At 53.0% G+C, this 17,462-nt stretch overlaps 1 protein-coding gene across 1 annotated transcript in view; it reads right to left on the bottom strand.

Annotated features, from left to right (window-relative positions):
• Window positions 1–17,462, bottom strand: part of CACNA1F (calcium channel, voltage-dependent, L type, alpha 1F subunit) — a 28,200-nt gene continuing 10,738 nt past the window's right edge. Inside the window, exons 15-49 of the mRNA XM_008587134.1 lie at window positions 16,782–17,007; window positions 15,423–15,630; window positions 15,212–15,332; window positions 15,042–15,123; window positions 14,082–14,127; window positions 13,810–13,888; window positions 13,230–13,371; window positions 12,898–13,027; window positions 12,387–12,446; window positions 12,080–12,186; window positions 11,895–11,982; window positions 11,354–11,461; window positions 11,215–11,267; window positions 10,466–10,612; window positions 9,441–9,642; window positions 9,185–9,343; window positions 7,913–8,023; window positions 7,587–7,670; window positions 6,785–6,805; window positions 6,453–6,581; window positions 6,035–6,100; window positions 5,686–5,777; window positions 5,104–5,263; window positions 4,738–4,865; window positions 4,391–4,487; window positions 4,100–4,202; window positions 3,751–3,852; window positions 3,439–3,569; window positions 3,072–3,200; window positions 2,633–2,802; window positions 1,633–1,737; window positions 1,386–1,513; window positions 1,172–1,284; window positions 578–775; window positions 1–313 (exon numbers count right to left, since the gene is read on the bottom strand). Of these exons, the coding sequence (XP_008585356.1) occupies window positions 83–313; window positions 578–775; window positions 1,172–1,284; window positions 1,386–1,513; window positions 1,633–1,737; window positions 2,633–2,802; window positions 3,072–3,200; window positions 3,439–3,569; window positions 3,751–3,852; window positions 4,100–4,202; window positions 4,391–4,487; window positions 4,738–4,865; window positions 5,104–5,263; window positions 5,686–5,777; window positions 6,035–6,100; window positions 6,453–6,581; window positions 6,785–6,805; window positions 7,587–7,670; window positions 7,913–8,023; window positions 9,185–9,343; window positions 9,441–9,642; window positions 10,466–10,612; window positions 11,215–11,267; window positions 11,354–11,461; window positions 11,895–11,982; window positions 12,080–12,186; window positions 12,387–12,446; window positions 12,898–13,027; window positions 13,230–13,371; window positions 13,810–13,888; window positions 14,082–14,127; window positions 15,042–15,123; window positions 15,212–15,332; window positions 15,423–15,630; window positions 16,782–17,007 (4,256 nt within the window). The 3' untranslated portion in view covers window positions 1–82. The remainder of the gene's footprint in view (window positions 314–577; window positions 776–1,171; window positions 1,285–1,385; window positions 1,514–1,632; window positions 1,738–2,632; window positions 2,803–3,071; window positions 3,201–3,438; window positions 3,570–3,750; window positions 3,853–4,099; window positions 4,203–4,390; window positions 4,488–4,737; window positions 4,866–5,103; window positions 5,264–5,685; window positions 5,778–6,034; window positions 6,101–6,452; window positions 6,582–6,784; window positions 6,806–7,586; window positions 7,671–7,912; window positions 8,024–9,184; window positions 9,344–9,440; window positions 9,643–10,465; window positions 10,613–11,214; window positions 11,268–11,353; window positions 11,462–11,894; window positions 11,983–12,079; window positions 12,187–12,386; window positions 12,447–12,897; window positions 13,028–13,229; window positions 13,372–13,809; window positions 13,889–14,081; window positions 14,128–15,041; window positions 15,124–15,211; window positions 15,333–15,422; window positions 15,631–16,781; window positions 17,008–17,462) is intronic.

Here is a 17,462-nt window from a genome sequence, read left to right as displayed (position 1 = left end):
TCCAGGGGTGTGGCCCACAACCGTCTCCCTCTGGGGAGGGGAGGACAGGAGGTTTATTGAGCAATGGGGGAGGGGTGGGAATTCAAAGGGCATGGATGCAGGCCATCTCGTCTCCCAGGTCCTCCTCATCGAAGCGGGAGAGGATGGATTCCTCATCACTATAGAGTGAGCTGGTCCCCTGTGCCAGCAGGTCACTGGCAGCACTGTCCATCTCATCCAGCGTCAGGCGACAAGCATCCGCAATCTCCTGCTTGGCCAGGGCCACAAAGCGCGGGTCTCGGGCAAAGAGGCCCAAGCCCTCAGAGATGAGCACCTGCGGGCAGAGGTGGGATCAGTGTTGACGAAGGGTACAGGGTGCACAGAAGGGTCAGTGTGGATAAACGAAGTGACAATGAGGGCGTGCAGGGAAGTCAGTGGGGGACAGTGGTGCATACATTGTGCTGAGCAGAGGTCACAGAGCAAAGAGATATCTACATGCACAACACAGAGCCTCGGGACCGCTTTTCCTGCCTCCCCCCAGCTCCCACCTCCTCCCCTTCTCCCCCATCCTTTTTGCCTATACTCCTTCTGGACTTACAGCCTCCACTAAGCTGTCGGCACTGCCCCTCTTGCCATGGCTGGGGTCCGAGTGGGTTCCAGGCACGTGCAGACAGGTGAAGGTGCGCAGTGGACCGCTAGATTTGCTGAGGTATCCCTCCCCTGCTGCACCTTCCTCCACCAACAGCAGTGGGGCGTAGAGGAGCCGACCCCGCTGAGGAGGGGTTGCCCAGGAACCCTGAGTCAGAATGAACACCAGAGGGGCAGGGATTGAGGGGTGGGCTGTGAGGGTCTAGGACTCACTCCTGTGCCTACCCCTTTCCCCCAACATACAACTGGAGTCAAACCAAATGTACGTAAAGCAGACTTGAGTTTCTGTAAGAGCACAGAAGGCCTGGGTTTAAATGTCAGCTCTGCCACTGACTAGCTGTGTAACCTTGGGTAAACCTCTCTGAACCTCAGTTTTCTTATCTGTATACTGGGGATCATAATAGTACCCACCTCGCAAGTACAGTGAGGATTGTGTGCCTTCGATCCTATGTGTTCCGTTCTTCAGAACGGCCTGACATGTTTGATAAATTCAGCCTAGGCTGCCCCCACCCCTCCAGACCCCAGCACCTCTCCCTCTCCTCACCTGAGCCCTGCTGGGCCCTGAGTTTCGCCCACGGTGATAGGTGCCTGGGATGGGTAAATCTTCACAACTGCCCTGGCGCTGCAGACACTGGATGGTGAAGGACGGCTTCCGACCTGGGGTGCGGGAACCAGGGGCAAAGAGCAATGTGAGAACCTCCCCAGCTCTCTGTCCTGCTGGTCCTCAGGGTGCTCCCAAAGCCCATCCCCACTCTCACCTGCAGGTGTGGGGGGCAGCAGACGGCGGCGTGGTGCATGCTGCCCATCTCTGTATCTCTGGGGTCTGTGAGGTGGCAAAAGGATCGGGCGCGGGGGTGTCTCTGGCTGCTCATCCAGGTAGGAGAGCCTGTGTGGGAGGGAGGGCTGGGGGTGAACCCAGGCCTGGGCAGGGGAGATGGGGTACCTACAGTCCTGCCCTCCCACACATGGCTTGTGGGCTCATCCTATGTGGCAGTGCCAGTGTACCGGTTGGGGACTTCTTCCTCATCCTGATTGTCTTGCTCTTTGGCTTCCTTGGACTGAGGACTTCCTTCTTCTGGGATGGTGAAAATGAGAACCCCAGAGTTTCTCCTGGGAAAGTGAGGCACATTAGGCAGACCAGATCCACTCAATATGTGGCCCTATCGTCCCATGCCCTACCCTTTACAGAAACACTGGGCTTTACAATTTTTTTTAATTGAGAAAAATTCAGATAACATAAAATTAACCATTAATAATTTTAAAGTGAATGTGAGGGGCTGGCCTGTGGCTCACTCGGGAGAGTGTGGAGCTGATAACACCAAGGCCCCGGGTTCGGATCCCATATAGGGATGGCCGGTTCGCTCACTGGCTGAGCGTGGTGCTGACAACACCAAGTCAAGGGTTAAGATCCCCTTACCGGTCATCTTTTAAAAAAATAAAATAAAATAAAATAAAGTGAATGTGAGCTTTCTTTCAATAGACGTTTATCTCATTAGAAGGACCCAAAGTTTAAACAAAAAAATCAAAATTGGCCCGTTGAAGATAAAGCTTCAACACAGGAACTGGGGCTGTGTTGGGGTTCTGTAAGAGCTAGGCACTTGACATGTGTTATGTCATTTCATCCTTTCATTGTACCCATGAAGTAAGTGCTATTATCAGCCCCCTATGCAGATGAGGAAACTGAGGATCACAGAAACTAAGTGACTAGTCCAAGGTCACTTAGGAAATGGCAGAGCCAGGATTTGAACTTAGACCTATTTTTCCACATCATGTGTTTTTTGCATTAAACCTTTGCAAAGATTTGTCAAGGTATTCCTCATAGGAAGATTTCTCATATGAAGATCTTATTACCCTCTATTCCCACCTGAGCCCTTCAAATCCCTCCATCCTTCCCAAATTTCCACTCAAATGTCCCTGGGCCCTCCTCCCATGTCCCATGAAGTACCCCCATCCAATGTCTAGTCCCCGCCTTCCCTCACCATCTCCCCTGGATGCTTGCCGATACCTGTGGGTATGGGATCCAGCCTGGGGCACGCTGGGTTGTCTGGAGTTGGGAGCCCCCCCATCATCATCACTGGGCCCAAGGGAGAGTGAATCTGGGAGCCTGTCTCCAACAGGAAGAGACACAGAAATCCTGGAGCTCCGGCGAGACTGGGGCTGGGAGCCCATCAGGGCCTGTGGAGCGTCATAGGACTGAATGTTGCATCCGTGTTGCAGTTAAGTCACTTGGTCATGCATGTGTCTCCCCCACTGATCCCCGAGCTCCCCAGGGGCTGAATCTGGGTCTTGCCCTCCAACAGCCCATGGTAGGTACTAAATAAATATTTTTTCTATTGAGAGGAGGCTTCTCCCCAGAGGCAGTGTCAAAGTCACTCAGGAGATTGAGGGAGTATTTTTACAATCAAGAATTCCTTGACTGTAAAGTGAAAACTTGTTGTCCTCACTTTGTTTGTTTCTGGGTCCTTCTCATCTTCCTCTTCTCCTTCCTGCCCCTCTTCCTCCTCCTCCTCTGTGTCACAGGTAAGGGCCTGCCGAATCTCAGGACCCAAGTCCTGTAGGCTCCTCAGACCAGCCTGTGGGGGTGGAAAAATAGGGAATTGGGCAGCTCAGGGTCTACACTTCCCCTCCAGGAGCCTGCTTCCCATGCAGGGGTGTGGGGTGGGGGAAGGAGCCTCTCAGCCACCCCGATCCTTTGTGTGGACTGGGGCCTCAGTTTCCTCATCTGTCACATGGGTTTCATGAGATCAGGATGGAGGTCAGCCTCAGCCACAATGATTCCATACACGTCCGCCCACACTAGACCCTGAAGACCTGAAGGGCAGAGGAGGTGCTTGGTGGTGCCTCAGTTCCTAGTAGCCCCTTTTCTTTCCTTCGCCGGAATTTGCGGAAATAATCCTGGATCAGAAATGTGGCGTAGAATTTGCCCACAGTGACCTCTTCCTCTGGGGGCAAGGAGAGAAGGCAAAGTTATGGAGGGGTCTTCTATCCTGCCCCCACTTCCCCACCTTTATAGTCAGCAGCATGGACTCCCCCTCACACCCTGAGCCAGTGCTGGTTTTGTGGTTGAGAGCAGTCATCTGACATTCAGGAGCTGGCTCAAGGAATTGGGGTGGGATAGCTCACCATCCGGAGGGGGGATGACCTCATCTAGCAGCTTCTGCTTCATCCGCTTCCAGATCTTTTTGATGACAATCCGCAGCTCCTGGTTGGCTTGCTCCAGGTTCCCTGCATTGGGGGAAAATGCAGGCATGAGCCAATAGGAAGAACCTTCACAGCTGCCCCTCACAGGTGGAGGGAGGCATCATAAGCATCTACTGTAGCCACACACCACCCCCATTGGATGGGGGAAAACAGGCCTGGAGAAGCCAAAGTCACCCATTTTGAGGTTCCAAGCTAGCAGTGGGGCCCAACACTCTGAGTTTTCTCCCTGCACCTTCCCCAGGAACCCTCCCACTCCTGCCCCCTCCCCCACCTTCTGTCTTGATCTTCAGGGATGTCCGGACCAAGGCAAAGAGTGTGGCATTGAATGTCACCGTCCCATCTGAGTTGAGGGGCATGTTCATAGCCACAAGTCTCTGCGAACAACAGAGGCATAGAACCCACTCTTGGAAAATGCCAGGTATGCATGCAAGCATGCCCAGGGGCAGAAACTTTTGAAGATATGACCAAACACCCCTCCCCACCCGGGGCTGATCCCTGCGCACCCCTGCCATGTGCTGGACAGCCTTCTCAGAGGCCTGGGGAGGTGGGCAGGTGCACAGACCTTGCAGGCTACTCGGTGTGGGCACAGCTTCCCAAATCCCAGGGGAGGCTGGATGCGTCTGAGCAGGGTTACCACATCCAGGTGCTTGATACGGCCCCTGAGGCAGTTGGGGAGACACCACTGGATTGGCAATATCCCCTCTAGCCCTTTCCAAGGCCCCACCAACTCATCACTACTTCCCCCCACCAACACCCCAGAGGCTGCCAGGGAAGAACCAGAAGGCAGCTGGAGAGGGCAGTGGAAATCTTGGGGTAATGGGATGTATAGATCAGAGGTTCTGTGGCTAGGGGACTGTGTAGGGCAGTGCATTGTCCTCTGGGATTCCAGGTAAGAGGTTAGAGGCATACTTGGCCCCAGGGTCATATTCAGACCAGATCCTCTTGAATTCATCGAGGTGATGGGGACCCAGGATGGACCAATCTCTGGTTAGATAATCAAAGTTGTCCATGATCACAGCCACAAAGAGATTTATGATCTGTGGACCGGTAAGTTGAAGAGGTTAGGTGAAGGGTAGAGCAGGGTCGTGAGGGCTTGGTGGGAGGCTGGGGTGAACGTATATGGTCACTTGGTCATGAGTCCCTGGGTTGATCTTGTCAGGCCAGCCCTTTTACTCACTCTGAAGATCTGGGCTGCCCACCTCACTTGGTCACCCCTGGGCCCCTTGGGGCCAGCCCCCATGGCAGTAGTGTTGGTTGTGAGGAAATGATCCTTACCAGGAAGGCACAAAGCATGAAGAAGCTGATAAAATAGGCGATGGCAAAATTGCTGCCACAGGTAAACTCCTCGCCAGGGCCGAAGTCAGACTCAGGGTCACACCGATTCCCAGGAAGGCTGGCAAGCATTATCTCCTGCCATGCCTCACCGGTGGCACACCTATGAGGATCACACAAAGGTGGCATCCTGAAAGGGAGGCTATGAGGTCATGGCAAGTGCAGTTATGGGGGGCTGGGGGAGTACAGAGATGACCCACTTCTCACCAGGGACTATATCTAGCATAGATTGCATTTCAATATTTTAGCAGCTAGTGTGGCCATGTTGATGACAGTCATGTTCACATATTACAGATAGAGCACTGAGGCCTAAGAAGGGGATGCATCCTACAGCCAGAAAGACAATGGCCAAGACTAGAATATTCTAACAGATTCTAATCAAAGCCAGAAAGGGTCTTGGGCCATATGGAGCCCTATGCTGTCCTGCTATTTCCATAGTTCAGGCAGTCTGGGGCCCAGAGAGGGTGTGTGGGCACCCACAGGCATGCTGGAAACCAAGGTGGCAGGGGAATGGGTCAATGTTACCTGAACAGAAGCAGCACGGCCTGTGGAAAGGTCTGGAAGTTGTTGTTTCGGTTGATCTGTGTGCCATCCTGAAGAGCCACCTTGCCAAACATCTGTGGGCATGCAGGGCTGTGTCAGTGGGGTAAATCCATGCCCTTACATGCTCCCATCCATTTCACACCTTCTAATACCTAAAGGATCCTTGAAACCCTGACAAGCAGGCACGGCTGATCCTGTTAAACAGATGTGCAGACTAACCCAGCTTGTCTGTCTCTCTTTCTACCCACCATCCCAACTTTGGGGCTATTCCTACAGACATCCCCAACAGCAGAGGGGTGCCTGAGGGATACTCCTGAGGGTCCTCACTTGCCTGCATGCCAATGACTGCGTAGATGAAGAATATCATTGCGATGAGAAGAGCCACATAGGGCAAGGCCTGCGGGGATGGGGATGCAGGGGGGGCAGGATGGTAGATGCTCAGGTCCAGGCAGAGAACCATAAGACCCAGAATGTACCACTCCCATTGGTCTGGGCCTGCTAGGAGATATAGTCCATCCCCTAAGTGCTCAGGACTACCAGTGTCTCCCAGATGTGGATGTGTTATTAAATAGAATAGAGTAACGTCAATGAGGCCAGAGGCATGGTGGGAATTGAGAACCCAGAAAAAAGAGAAAGCTGGAAATGGCAAGGTGGAAGTGGGAGCTGTAGTTCTGGGTGTGGTAAAGGGGAAGGCTGAGAGGTGTGAAGTGGGGATGAGATGTAGTCAAAGGGATGGGGTGGGGAATTACCTGGAAGGACTTGATGAATGTCCAGAGCAATGTGCGGATCCCTTCACCCTTACTGAGAAGTTTGACCAGTCGCATGACTCGGAAGAGGCGGAAGAAGGTGATAGAAATGCGGGAGCTGTCCTCAGAGCTCTGGGGTTAGGGGTGCAGTGGATGCTCCATTTACATTTGCTCCAGCCACCTCCCTGTCTCATGTCTTGGCCCTCCCAACCCCCAAATGCCTCAGAACTCAGGCCCCAGGGTGGCCAGGGAGCATTTCTAAAGACTCTTGGGAAAAAAGGGAGGAAGGGAAGATGGGTGGGAAAAGAAGCAGAGTAAAGGAGAAGGGAGGTTACCTCGCCCAGGTGGCCACCATTCTGGAGGGAGATATAGATAAGACAGAGGTGATAGAGGAGATGATGAGATCACGGGCCCAAATGAGGGATGAAATGACGGAGTAGATATAGGGGATGATGGTATGGTCAATATGCAGGGGACAATGGGGAAGGTTATGTGGTAGTGGATCAAGATGGTTGTGGAAAAAGGTGGTAATGTGCGTGGAAGGGAGAGGAGAGGGTAAAGGAGATGGTGGAAGAGAGACGGAGCCAATGGAGGAAATGATGGAGTCAGTGGTGTCGTGGAGATGAAACAACCGATGGAGGACTCAATGGAGGAGCCAGTGATGGAGATACAAAACCAGTAGCATTGTCAGTCGAGGTGATAAAGCCATGTAGTACCCAATGGAGGAGATGATGGAGCCAGTGTTATAGTCAGTGGTGATGACAGAGCCATGAAAGAGCCAGTGTTGGAGACGGTGGAGTTGGTGGAGGAAATGGAGCCAATGAAGTAGTCCGAAGAGGTGATGGAGCCAAAGGAGGGGGATGTAGAGGCAATGAAAGAGATAACAGAAATAACATAGAGTCATTTTAGGAGATGTTGGAGCCAGTGGATAGGTTGCAAAATGGAATAAGGGAGCTGATGGGGGGGATTTTGGCTGAGCCCAACTCAGAATAGATAGAGCTAGAATAAGGAGCACTGAGTCTCCAGGAGTGGGGAGGATGTGAGTGGGAGCCATCTACCCATGTGAAAGAGAGTCCTGGGATAGGGGTGGGGGAAGGTGTGTAGGGGGAGAGGGTTAATGGAGAGGTCAGTCCTCACATTGACTTCAGTGACGGCAATGTCCACTACGCTGCCCACCACGATAAGGGCATCAAACGTGTTCCAGGCATCGACAAAGTAATGCTGTAGGCAGGAGGAAAGCAGTATCTTGTCTTCTCCGAGCTAGCACACCAGGGTAGGGAGCCAGTGGTGGTAGGGGCATTGGGGAGGCAGGGCCTGGCTTGGACCACACGATGGGCCCACGCCTGGATCCCTCTCACTCCCTAGTCTCATGACTCCCTTGTTGCTGCCCCCTGAGAGCTCTGCAATGTGCTCCACCCCCAAGGAATTCACCCACCGGGGGTCGATCTAGGGCTGGGGGGCACCTTGGGTTTGAAGGCGATGATTTTGAGCACCATCTCAATGGTGAAGAGGCCAGTAAAGACCATGTTGAGGATGTCCATGGCATAGTTGAAGGGAGCAGTCTGCTCATAGTGCTGGGGGAGAAAATCCGGTGGGGACAGAGCCTGAGGCAGAGACCCCCCCCATCCCCAACCGAATATTCCCTGGCCTGGGCTGAGATGAATCTGGGGACATGGTAACACTACGGGTTGGCTTCCCATTACAGATTCTGGAAAGCCCAGTTCTTGATTTCTAGCTTTTTTTGCAGCTAGGCAAGGCCAGTTCTGCCTAATGAGACATAAACGTATCTCTGCTGCTGGTTGGAAGCTTCTGTGAAAAATATATATATTTTTCCTTTTTGTCTTTTTTCGTGACCGGTAACGGGATCGCAACCCTTGGTGTCGCGCCCGCACCGCGCTCAACCAGTGAGCGGACCGGTCTCTATATGGGATCCAAACCCTCGGCAGGTGCGCCGCCACACTCCCAAGTGCCGCACTCTACCGAGTGCGCCACTGGGCCGGCCCTGTGAAAAATATTTTGCTTTCCAATAAAAGGCTCAAATGAGGAGAGCAACCTGGTGCAACTCTCCTTCCTTTTTCCTGCCTTGAACATGGTTTCGATGCTTGGAACTGCAGCAGGCTTCAAGGTCTTGTGACCATGAAGCAACAACCATGAGAATGAGAGCCAACTTGCTAAGAATGGTGAAGCAGAAAGACAGGCAGAGCCTGTGTCCTGGATGAGCAATGAGTGAACAGCCTACCTCTGCACTTCTCCTTATGTAAGGTAATTACCACATTTCACTGACTCCAGGATGCACATCTTTTCACATTTTATAATCTCTGAAATTGGGATGCATTTTACAATCAATGGCAACTTACAATGGCCCACTGACCATTTGGTGTTTTTTTATTTTTTGTTTGTTTTCTTTTTTATTTTAGTGTTTAATTCATTTGGAATTTATTGTGAGATGAAAATCTCCCAGTGACCATTTTTTTTCACATTCTTACATCTCTGTTTTCTTTTGATGGCTGGCCAGTAAGGGGACCTGAACCCTTGACCTTGGTGTTGCTATAACACTGCACTCTAACCAACTGAGCTAACTTGCCAGTCTACATTCTTGCATCTCTGAAATTGGGATGCAATTTACAATTATTGGCCTTAGATTTGAAGTAATGTGATGAATGTATTTATAGCTTAAGTCTCTGTCAGTTTTGTTACTGTGTAGAGAGAATAGGGTCAGGGTGGAGAGCTCAGACCTGCATGGCTAGGGCAACCGTGTTGAGCAGGATGAGCAGGAACATGAGGTACTCGAAGGCAGCAGAGTTCACAGTGGCCCACACGCGATACTGATGCGGGTTCTTGGGGATGTAACGGCGGAGTGGCTGGGCCTTGAGGGCGTACTCCACACACTGGCGCTGCAAATCAGTGCAAGGCATGAGTGAGTAGTGGGATCCCAAGGCAAAGGGGCAGGGGTTGCTGGCCATGGGTAGGGAGTCAGGGGTCTGAGGTCACCTGGTTCTTGTCCAGCTCACAGTTTTGGTACTCCTGCTCGCCCTGGGCACGGAAGGTGATGATCACAAAGCCCACAAAGATGTTCATCATGAAGAATGCAATGATGATGATGTAGACAATGAAAAACACTGAGATCTCCACATGGTAATTATAGATGGGGCCTTTGTCCTCTGCATGTGCATCAATGGCCTTGTATAGCAGCCTATGGGAGCCAGTGGTGGGTAGAGGTGGGGGCAGGTGAGGGGATGTCCCAGCCCCCTTAGACCTGCCGCAACACCACTTATCACAGACACCCTAGAATCTCCTGCCTGGCACCCCAAGACCCCTAAATCCTCTGACCCTAAATCACCTGAGACCTCCATGCGTACTCCAGAAAACTCCCACCAAACCCTCAAGGAATCCAAAATCCCCTGTCCCAGAGACCCAGGACCCCCATTTAACAGTCCAGAGAATCCCCATCCAGGCCATCAAAGACCCTAAAATCCCGAGTTCCCACAGATCTCTATATCCTCTTCTCCAGCCATCTGGAGACCACCATGCAGTTCCCTGGGACTCCTCCACAATCCCCCAAAGGTCTCTAAATCTGCCATCCCATCAACTTGAATCCCCTGCTCCTTCCCTCTACACATCTTCAGCTAGTACCCCAAAGACTTGCACAGCTCTCTGGAAACCTTGAATCCTCTGTGCCATCTCCTCAGAGATTCCTCTACCCATCTCCCCATACCTCCACCCAGTCCTGGCTAAACCCTACCCAGTCCTCTCTAGGCTTCCACTTAGTCTCTCAAAGACCTCTACCCAATTCCTAGAGACACCTTGCCCAAGTTGCAAAAGAACCCCCAGCCAGCTTCTGGGAGGCCCCCACCCAGTCCTCTGATACACCCATCAGTCTCCAGAAAACTCTATTCAGTCTCAAGATTTCATCACATCTCCAACGTACACTCCCACCGACTACCAGGACCTCCCAACCCAGTCCCCTAGAGACCCCCTGCTCAGCCCCCTGCCATCCCTGGGGCCCTGCCCCTCACGCAGGCCAGCCTTCGAAGGTGGAGACAGTGAACAGGGCCATCATGGCTGAAAGGACATTGTCAAAGTTGAAATCACTGTTGACCCAGAGCCGCTCCCGGACCAGGGGCCGTGACACATCTCCATCAGGGTAGACCAGGAAGGAGCCCCTGTGGATATTGCAGATGAGCCAGGTGGGTGAGGAGGGGTGTGGAACTGTGGAAAAGGGTCTGGGGTCTCCAGCATGGAGGCAGCAGGGCACAGTAGTGGAGCTTGTGAGATGCTCATGGGCACTCTTTTTATCCCCATTATTCAGTCGAGTGAAAGGGGACACAGTAAGGTTGAGAAATGTACCTGTCTCATGAAGTGGATTTGAACCAGGAATGTCCAACTTCACAGCCCATGCTTTTAACCACAACCCTCCACAGGAGTCTCAAGATGGAAGCCATGGACTTGGGGTGGGGGCAGAAATTACTGGGGAGGCCTAGAGTGGAATGTGGCTAATTCTGGGGAATGTGGAGAGGGGTTTTGGGGGACTCTGAGGGCTTGGTGAGATCTGAGGGCCTCTGCAGTTCTTGGGAGAGTTCTGAGGGTGTATCTTGGGACCTTGGGGAGTTCTGGGGGATCTTGGGGGACTTGAGGAAATCTGGGTGTCTCTGCAATTCTTGGGAGGAAGCTCTAGGAGTTTTAGGGGCCTTGGTGAGATCTAGTGGCCTCTACTGCCTTTGGGAGAGGTCCTGGGTTCCACTGAGGGTGGGTCTTGGGCACTTACTTGCATTCTTGGGGGGTGTGTTTGGCCTCGTCAGTGCAACTGTAGAACTTCCCCTGTAGGGAGGACATCTGTCAAGTAGGTTCACCCTTCACCGCCCACCTTGACCCCTGCCTGGGCTTCCATACAGTGTTTCCCCCACCTTGAATAGCTGTACGCCGATGCAAGCGAACATGAATTGCAGGAGTGTGGTGACAATCATGATGTTCCCGATGGTCCGGATGGCCACGAACACGCACTGCACCACATGCTGCAGGCACCCATCCATATGGCTTATGGACTCCACAAGCCACAGTGGCCCCAGGGCAGGGAATCTGGTCATGGATGTGGCTCAGGGACTTGGGCCAGGGACATGTGGTCACGGGTCAGGGATGTGTGGTCAGGGATATATGGTCAAAAGGCAGTGTTGTCGGCTGGTGACGTGTGGGCACCAGCCAGGAATAAGTGTCTGCCAGGCAGGAATATGTGGCCACACGCCAGAGACTTGGGTCAGAGAAATGTGGCCACTGGTAAGGAATGTATAGTCACTTGTAAGGAACATGGGTCAGGCTATATGGCCAGTGGTCAGGGATGTGTGTTCACAAATTGGGTCCAGGCGTGTGGTCGTGGATCAGTGCAAATGGTCAGTTTTATCAGTGACCCTGGCCCCAGGGACACTGTGGGTTTGGGTGAACTGGGGTTACCTTGAGTCCCTTTGCCCTGTTGATGGCTCGGAGGGGCCTCAGTACTCGAAGTACTCGCAGAATCTTCACAACGGAGATGGCGCTGGAGCTGGGGAGGGGGTAGTCCTCAGGCCCTGGCCCAGGCCTGGCCCTGGCTGTGAGAAGAATGGGATGGGCTCGGCGGGGGGTGGGTGGAAGGGACTCACTGGATGCCGAAGGAGATGAGGGACACGCTGACCACCAGCAGATCCAACAGATTGAACCAGCTACGGCAGAAGGAGCCACGGTGCAGGAAGGCCCCAAACACCGTCATCTGGGGACAGGAGGACATCAGCCTAGACCCAGACCTGGGGATGGTTGAGGGGAAGAGGGGGTGGGGATAGGAGAGGTGGACTGTGGGGGTGGGTGGGAAGCAGGGCCAGAGGCCAGCTGGGCCCATGGGGAGGTGGGCTGCGAGGTGGGCCGGAAGTGTGTTGGGACAACTGAGGGTATGATTGGGGGCCCATTAGTCACCTTTAGTAGAATCTCCACAGTGAAAATGGAGGTGAAGGCATAATCGAAGTACCCCAGGATCTGGGGGGCGAGAAAGAAGGGGACTGTAGGTGTGCGTGTGTGTACACGTGCGTGTGAACCTCTCTGTGTAAGTTGTGCTGTCCCTCCCCCCTCTTCCCCTCCCTCTCATCATCAGCAAGGACTTCTCTATAAGCCCAAAGCCTTGGCCGTCAGAAAGACTAGGCTCAGATTTGGGCTCCTCTGCCTCTACCCAGCCACAGAGGTGCCCTCAGCCTGCTTAACCTCTCTGAGCACAGACAGCTTCCTTCTCACTCAAACTCTGACCCCCTCCCTGGTGCTTCCCCAAGCATGCTGCACACACAGTAAAGGCTGGCACTGCAGTAGCTGCCATTATCAATCCTCTCTTGACACAACTAGGTGTCTTCTCCTTGTCTACACTCTGGTCCAGACAGGCTTGTGCCCAGTAGGACACCCCTGGGAGTGTCCCCCCAGCCCCCAGCCCAAGACTCACGTGGTTGCGGAAGGAGTGGGCTCGGATGGGGTCCTCAGCGGCCAGGGACACACTGCTGAGGATGATGAACACCAGGATAAGATTGGTGAAGACGTGATGGTGGATGAGGGTGTGGCAGGCCTTCCTTAGCCTGGAGGGAGGGAGTGGGCTGTGGTCAGAACCTGGGACCACAGAATCGATCTGGGGAGCCCAGGGCATGCAGCTCTGTTCCTGTTGCAAAAGGCTGTGCCTCCACACCCCCCAGCCTTGGCTGCTCCATGGGCCCTCGACCTGCCCCAGCCCCACCTGCCCCAGTCCCTCCTGCCCTGGCCCCTGCCACTCCCAGAACTCACGGGTTGGTTTGACTGAGGCAGAAGAAGGCGCTGCCCTCAGGGATCGGCATCACCTTCTCCTTGGGTACTACTTCCTGCAGGAGTTCCACATGCCCTGCACCTCCTTCCTCCTCTTCATCTTCCTCCTCCTCCTCCTCCATGCCTGGCACCAGAAAAAGAGCAAAAGAGAAAAATAGTTGAGAAAATTGATGTAAAGCACCTAGAACAGTGCTTGTCACACAGCAAATTCTTCCCATTCCCCTGCTAGAATGTCAGCTTCTCAGGAAAGGGATTTTAGTCTGTTTTGTCCCCTGCTGTACCCCCAGCACTCGCAACAGTGCCAGCAACACAGCAGGAGCTCAGCAAATGTGTGTTGAATAAATGTTGAATATACACACTATTTTATAATAAAGGGTCTGAGAAGTTCTGCAGTAAAACAAAACATCTATTTCTCTTCTTTAACCTCAACTTTCTCAAATGCTGCTGACCATTCACCAAGCCCATTATTTTCAGAAAGATCTTGGAAAAGGCTGCTCCCCAGAGAGGAGGGTCTCAGGGGTCAGGAGCTGTCTGCCTGGGCTCTGTCCCCAAAGTCCCACACCTCCTCCATCTGACCATGCCCACTTGCCTGCTGCTTCACTCCTTGCACCCTCCTCTTCCTCATTCTCCCCACCAGGCACCTGGGAACAGGAAGATGGGGGTCGCTGATGGTGGGGGAGACACCGGGGATACACACAGGGGAGGCATGGAAGGGATGCAGTAACAGGGGAATGAATAGGCAGAGGACGGGGGATAAAGCCACACACACACATAGACAAGTGTTGGTTGTAGTGGGGGTGGGGGGTGTAGGCAGTGCCCAGGCTTATGACTCACCAACACTCCATTCTCTTGTGGGGGGGTCCCCTCACTGCTCTTCTCCCTGTGTGAGGAAACAGGGGGTGATTGCTGCAGATCGCAGTGGATGGGCAAGGCTGAGGAGGGTCACTGCAGTCAGAACAGACCTTTCTTGCATCCCACAGAACCTCCCTGCTTCCACCCTCATCTCCCACAGTCTGTTCTCACAGCAGCCAGAGGGAGCCTGTTAAGTCCTGTCTGGCACATCCATCCTCTGCTCACAACCCTTCCATGGCTCCCCGCACTCAGCATCAACCGAAGTCCTCATCCTGGCCCAGAATGCCCTCGATCTGGTCCCCCCATTTCCCCTCCCCCCGCCATCTGACCTCACTCCCTACCACTCTCTTCGCTCACTCCATTTTAGCCTCACTGGTGTTTTTTTTTTTTGAATGTGCTAAGAACATTACCACCTCAGGACCTTTGTACCTGCTGTTCCCTTGCCTTGAATACTCTTCCCCCAGATATGTGCATGGCACACTCCCTTGCTTCATTCAGCTCTCCATTCAAATGTCACTTCCTCATAGAGACCTTCCTTGACTACCCTAACCAAAACAGCAATCTTCATTTCTCTGTCCTTTCATTCTGCTTTCTTTTTCTTCATTATTACTAACATATACTTAATCATACTACATATTCATCTATTTGTGTTGTGCTTGGCTTCCCCAACTAGAATGTCAGTTCCACGAAGGCAAGGACTCTGTCTCCTCAGGATCTAGAACAGAACCTGGCACAAAGTAGGTGCTCAACAAATGTATGTTGAATGGCTGAGGACTGGCAGGATGTATCTGGAGGTGGGGATTGCCAGGAGGACTGGGAGGTTGTATCTGGAGGTGAGGATTGCCAGGGTGACTGGAAGTATCTCCGGTGGTGTGGGATGTGTGTGGAGTACCCAGTCAGGGATCCCAGGGAGAGGCTGCTTGGGGCAGAACCAGACCTCACCTGCCCTTATCCTTGGCAGTGCCTGCATCTCCACTGGCCAGGTTGTCCACAGCAATGGCAAGAAACACGTTCAATAGGATGTCTGCAGTGAGCTTAGGCTGCAAAGGATGGAGAAGCAAGCTGCCCCCTCCCCCCCGCCACCATCCAGACCCCCAAGACTCTGAGGATACAGTTGCCGCAGATGAAGAGGATGATGAAGTAAATGCACACCAGCATCCCTGGGAAGAAGGGGCCGCCATAGGCCATTATACCATCATACATGACTACGTTCCAGTCTTCGCCAGTCAGGATCTGGGGGAGGGAAATCACCAGGAAACTCTTGGGACCCTCTTCAACTCCAGGGTTCTCCGACCCACCCATCCCAGGGTCTCCAGGCCCCACCTGAAAGACAGTGAGGAGGGCCTGGGGGAAGGTGTCAAAGGTGCTTCGCTTGGTGTGGGTCTGGTCAAAGTTGAACTTGCCCCCAAACAGCTGCATGCCGAGCAAGGAGAAGATGATGATAAAGAGGAAGAGGAGAAGCAGCAACGATGCGATAGACTTCATTGAATTGAGCAGGGATGCCACCAGATTGCTCAGAGATGCCCAGTGTCTGTAGCCAAGACGAAAGGGCACAGGGTTGATGCTGTGTCCACTGGAGAGTCAAGAGCCAGGGCAGGACCCCAGCCTGGGTTGCACTGGGGCAGGCTGGGTTAAAATAGCCTTTGGTGTCATGGTTGAATGTGATTTTAGAGTTGAGGTGTGGTGAGAGTAAGAAGTGAGAGGAAAATTGGGTTTGGGGTTAGGCTTGGCATTAGGGGTGTAATGGGAGATGAGGTTAGGATGAGGTTTAGATAGAAATTGGTGAAGCTAAGGCCGGCCCGTGGCTCACTCGGGAGAGTGCGGTGCTGATAACACCAAGGCCACGGGTTCGGATCCTATATAGGGATGGCCGGTTTGCTCACTGGCTGAGCGTGGTGCTGACAACACCAAGCCAAGGGTTGAGATCCCCTTACCAGTCATCTTTAAAAAAAAAAAAAAAGAAAGAAAAAAAAGAAATTGGTGAAGCTAGAATTAGGTTTCAGGTTGGGACTGGGGTTGGGGATGGGGTTGTGGTTAGGAGTTGTGGAGTATTTGGGGCCGGAGATGGAGTTGGGGGTAAGGTTGTAGTTGAGGTTTGGGACAGAGGAGGGGATTGGGATGGGATTGGGGCTGGGGCTGGGAACAGAGTTGCAGTTGGAGATAGGGTGGCAGTTGGGAGTTAGGGATGTGAAAGTTGTATTTGGGGATTGAGGATGGTGTTATTGGTGGTTAGTGATGGGGCTGGGGCTGGGAGTTAGGGATGAGGTGGGAGATGGGGTTGGGCTTGGGTGTTGGTGTTGTAAATGGGCTTATGGATGATGTGTAGTTGGAGGTTGGGGTTAGAGATGGTGCTTTGGCTGGGGGTTGGGGATGAGTATGGAGTAGAGTTTGGAGACAGAGTTGGGGATAATGTTAGAGCAGGGGTTAAGGTTGAAGAAGGAGATGAAAATGGAGACTATACTCTTCCCAGTGGACTCTAAACTCCATGAAGGCAGGCACTTGTGTCTGCTTTGGTTCCTGATGTTTCCCCAGGGCCTGGAAAAGCTCCACAACGAGTGCAGTAGGCACTCAATGGATGTTTGCTAAATGGATTGTGATGCAGATGAAGTTCTCATTGGAGCTGGGGTGGGGGTTGTTGGGGCTAGGTTTGGGACCCCAGTGTTCCCCCTCCTCCCCACACACCTGGTGACCTTAAAGATCCTGAGGAGGCGCACACATCGCAGCACCGAGATGCCGAGGGGCTGCATGACACCCACTTCCACCAAGGTGGTCTCTAGGATGCCCCCACAGACTACGAAGCAGTCAAAGCGGTTGAAGAAGGAAGAGACATAGGCAGAGGGGCCCAGACCATACAACTTGAGAAGCATCTCCACCGTGAATAGACAGAGCAACACTTTGTTGGCGTACTCTGTGGGGAGAGGGGCAGGGGTAACTGGGCAGGCCATTTTCCGTGGTGACATGTGGGAACGTGGTGGGGTCCATGGGGTCTTCAGGGGTAGCTGATATCAAGCCATGCACAGGCTGGGAGTGGGGTTAATGTTAGGGAATTGGGTGAGTTTGTAGGTCAGAGTGGGTGAGGTTTTGAGGGGCCTGGAGCTGGGGCGAGGGGCAGAGATGGTGTGGGAGCCACAGTCAGCCTCTATATGTCTGGGAAGACTCCAGTTTAAGGGTCGAGTTAGAGTCTAGGGTTTAGTTGGGATTGGAGCTGGTTTGGGGGTTGGGGTTAGAAGTGTGCTTAGGGGGCTGGCTGGTTAGCTCAGTTGGTTAGAGCACGGTGTTATAACACCAAGGTCAAGGGTTCAGATCCATGTACTGCCAGCTGCCAAAAAAAAAAAAAAAAAAAATCTTGGGCATTTCAGCCAC

This window comes from Galeopterus variegatus, unplaced genomic scaffold, assembly GCF_000696425.1.
Source record: "Galeopterus variegatus unplaced genomic scaffold, G_variegatus-3.0.2 Scaffold4257, whole genome shotgun sequence".
Lineage (NCBI taxonomy): Eukaryota > Metazoa > Chordata > Mammalia > Dermoptera > Cynocephalidae > Galeopterus > Galeopterus variegatus.
This window is presented reverse-complemented; position numbering and strand designations above follow the sequence as displayed.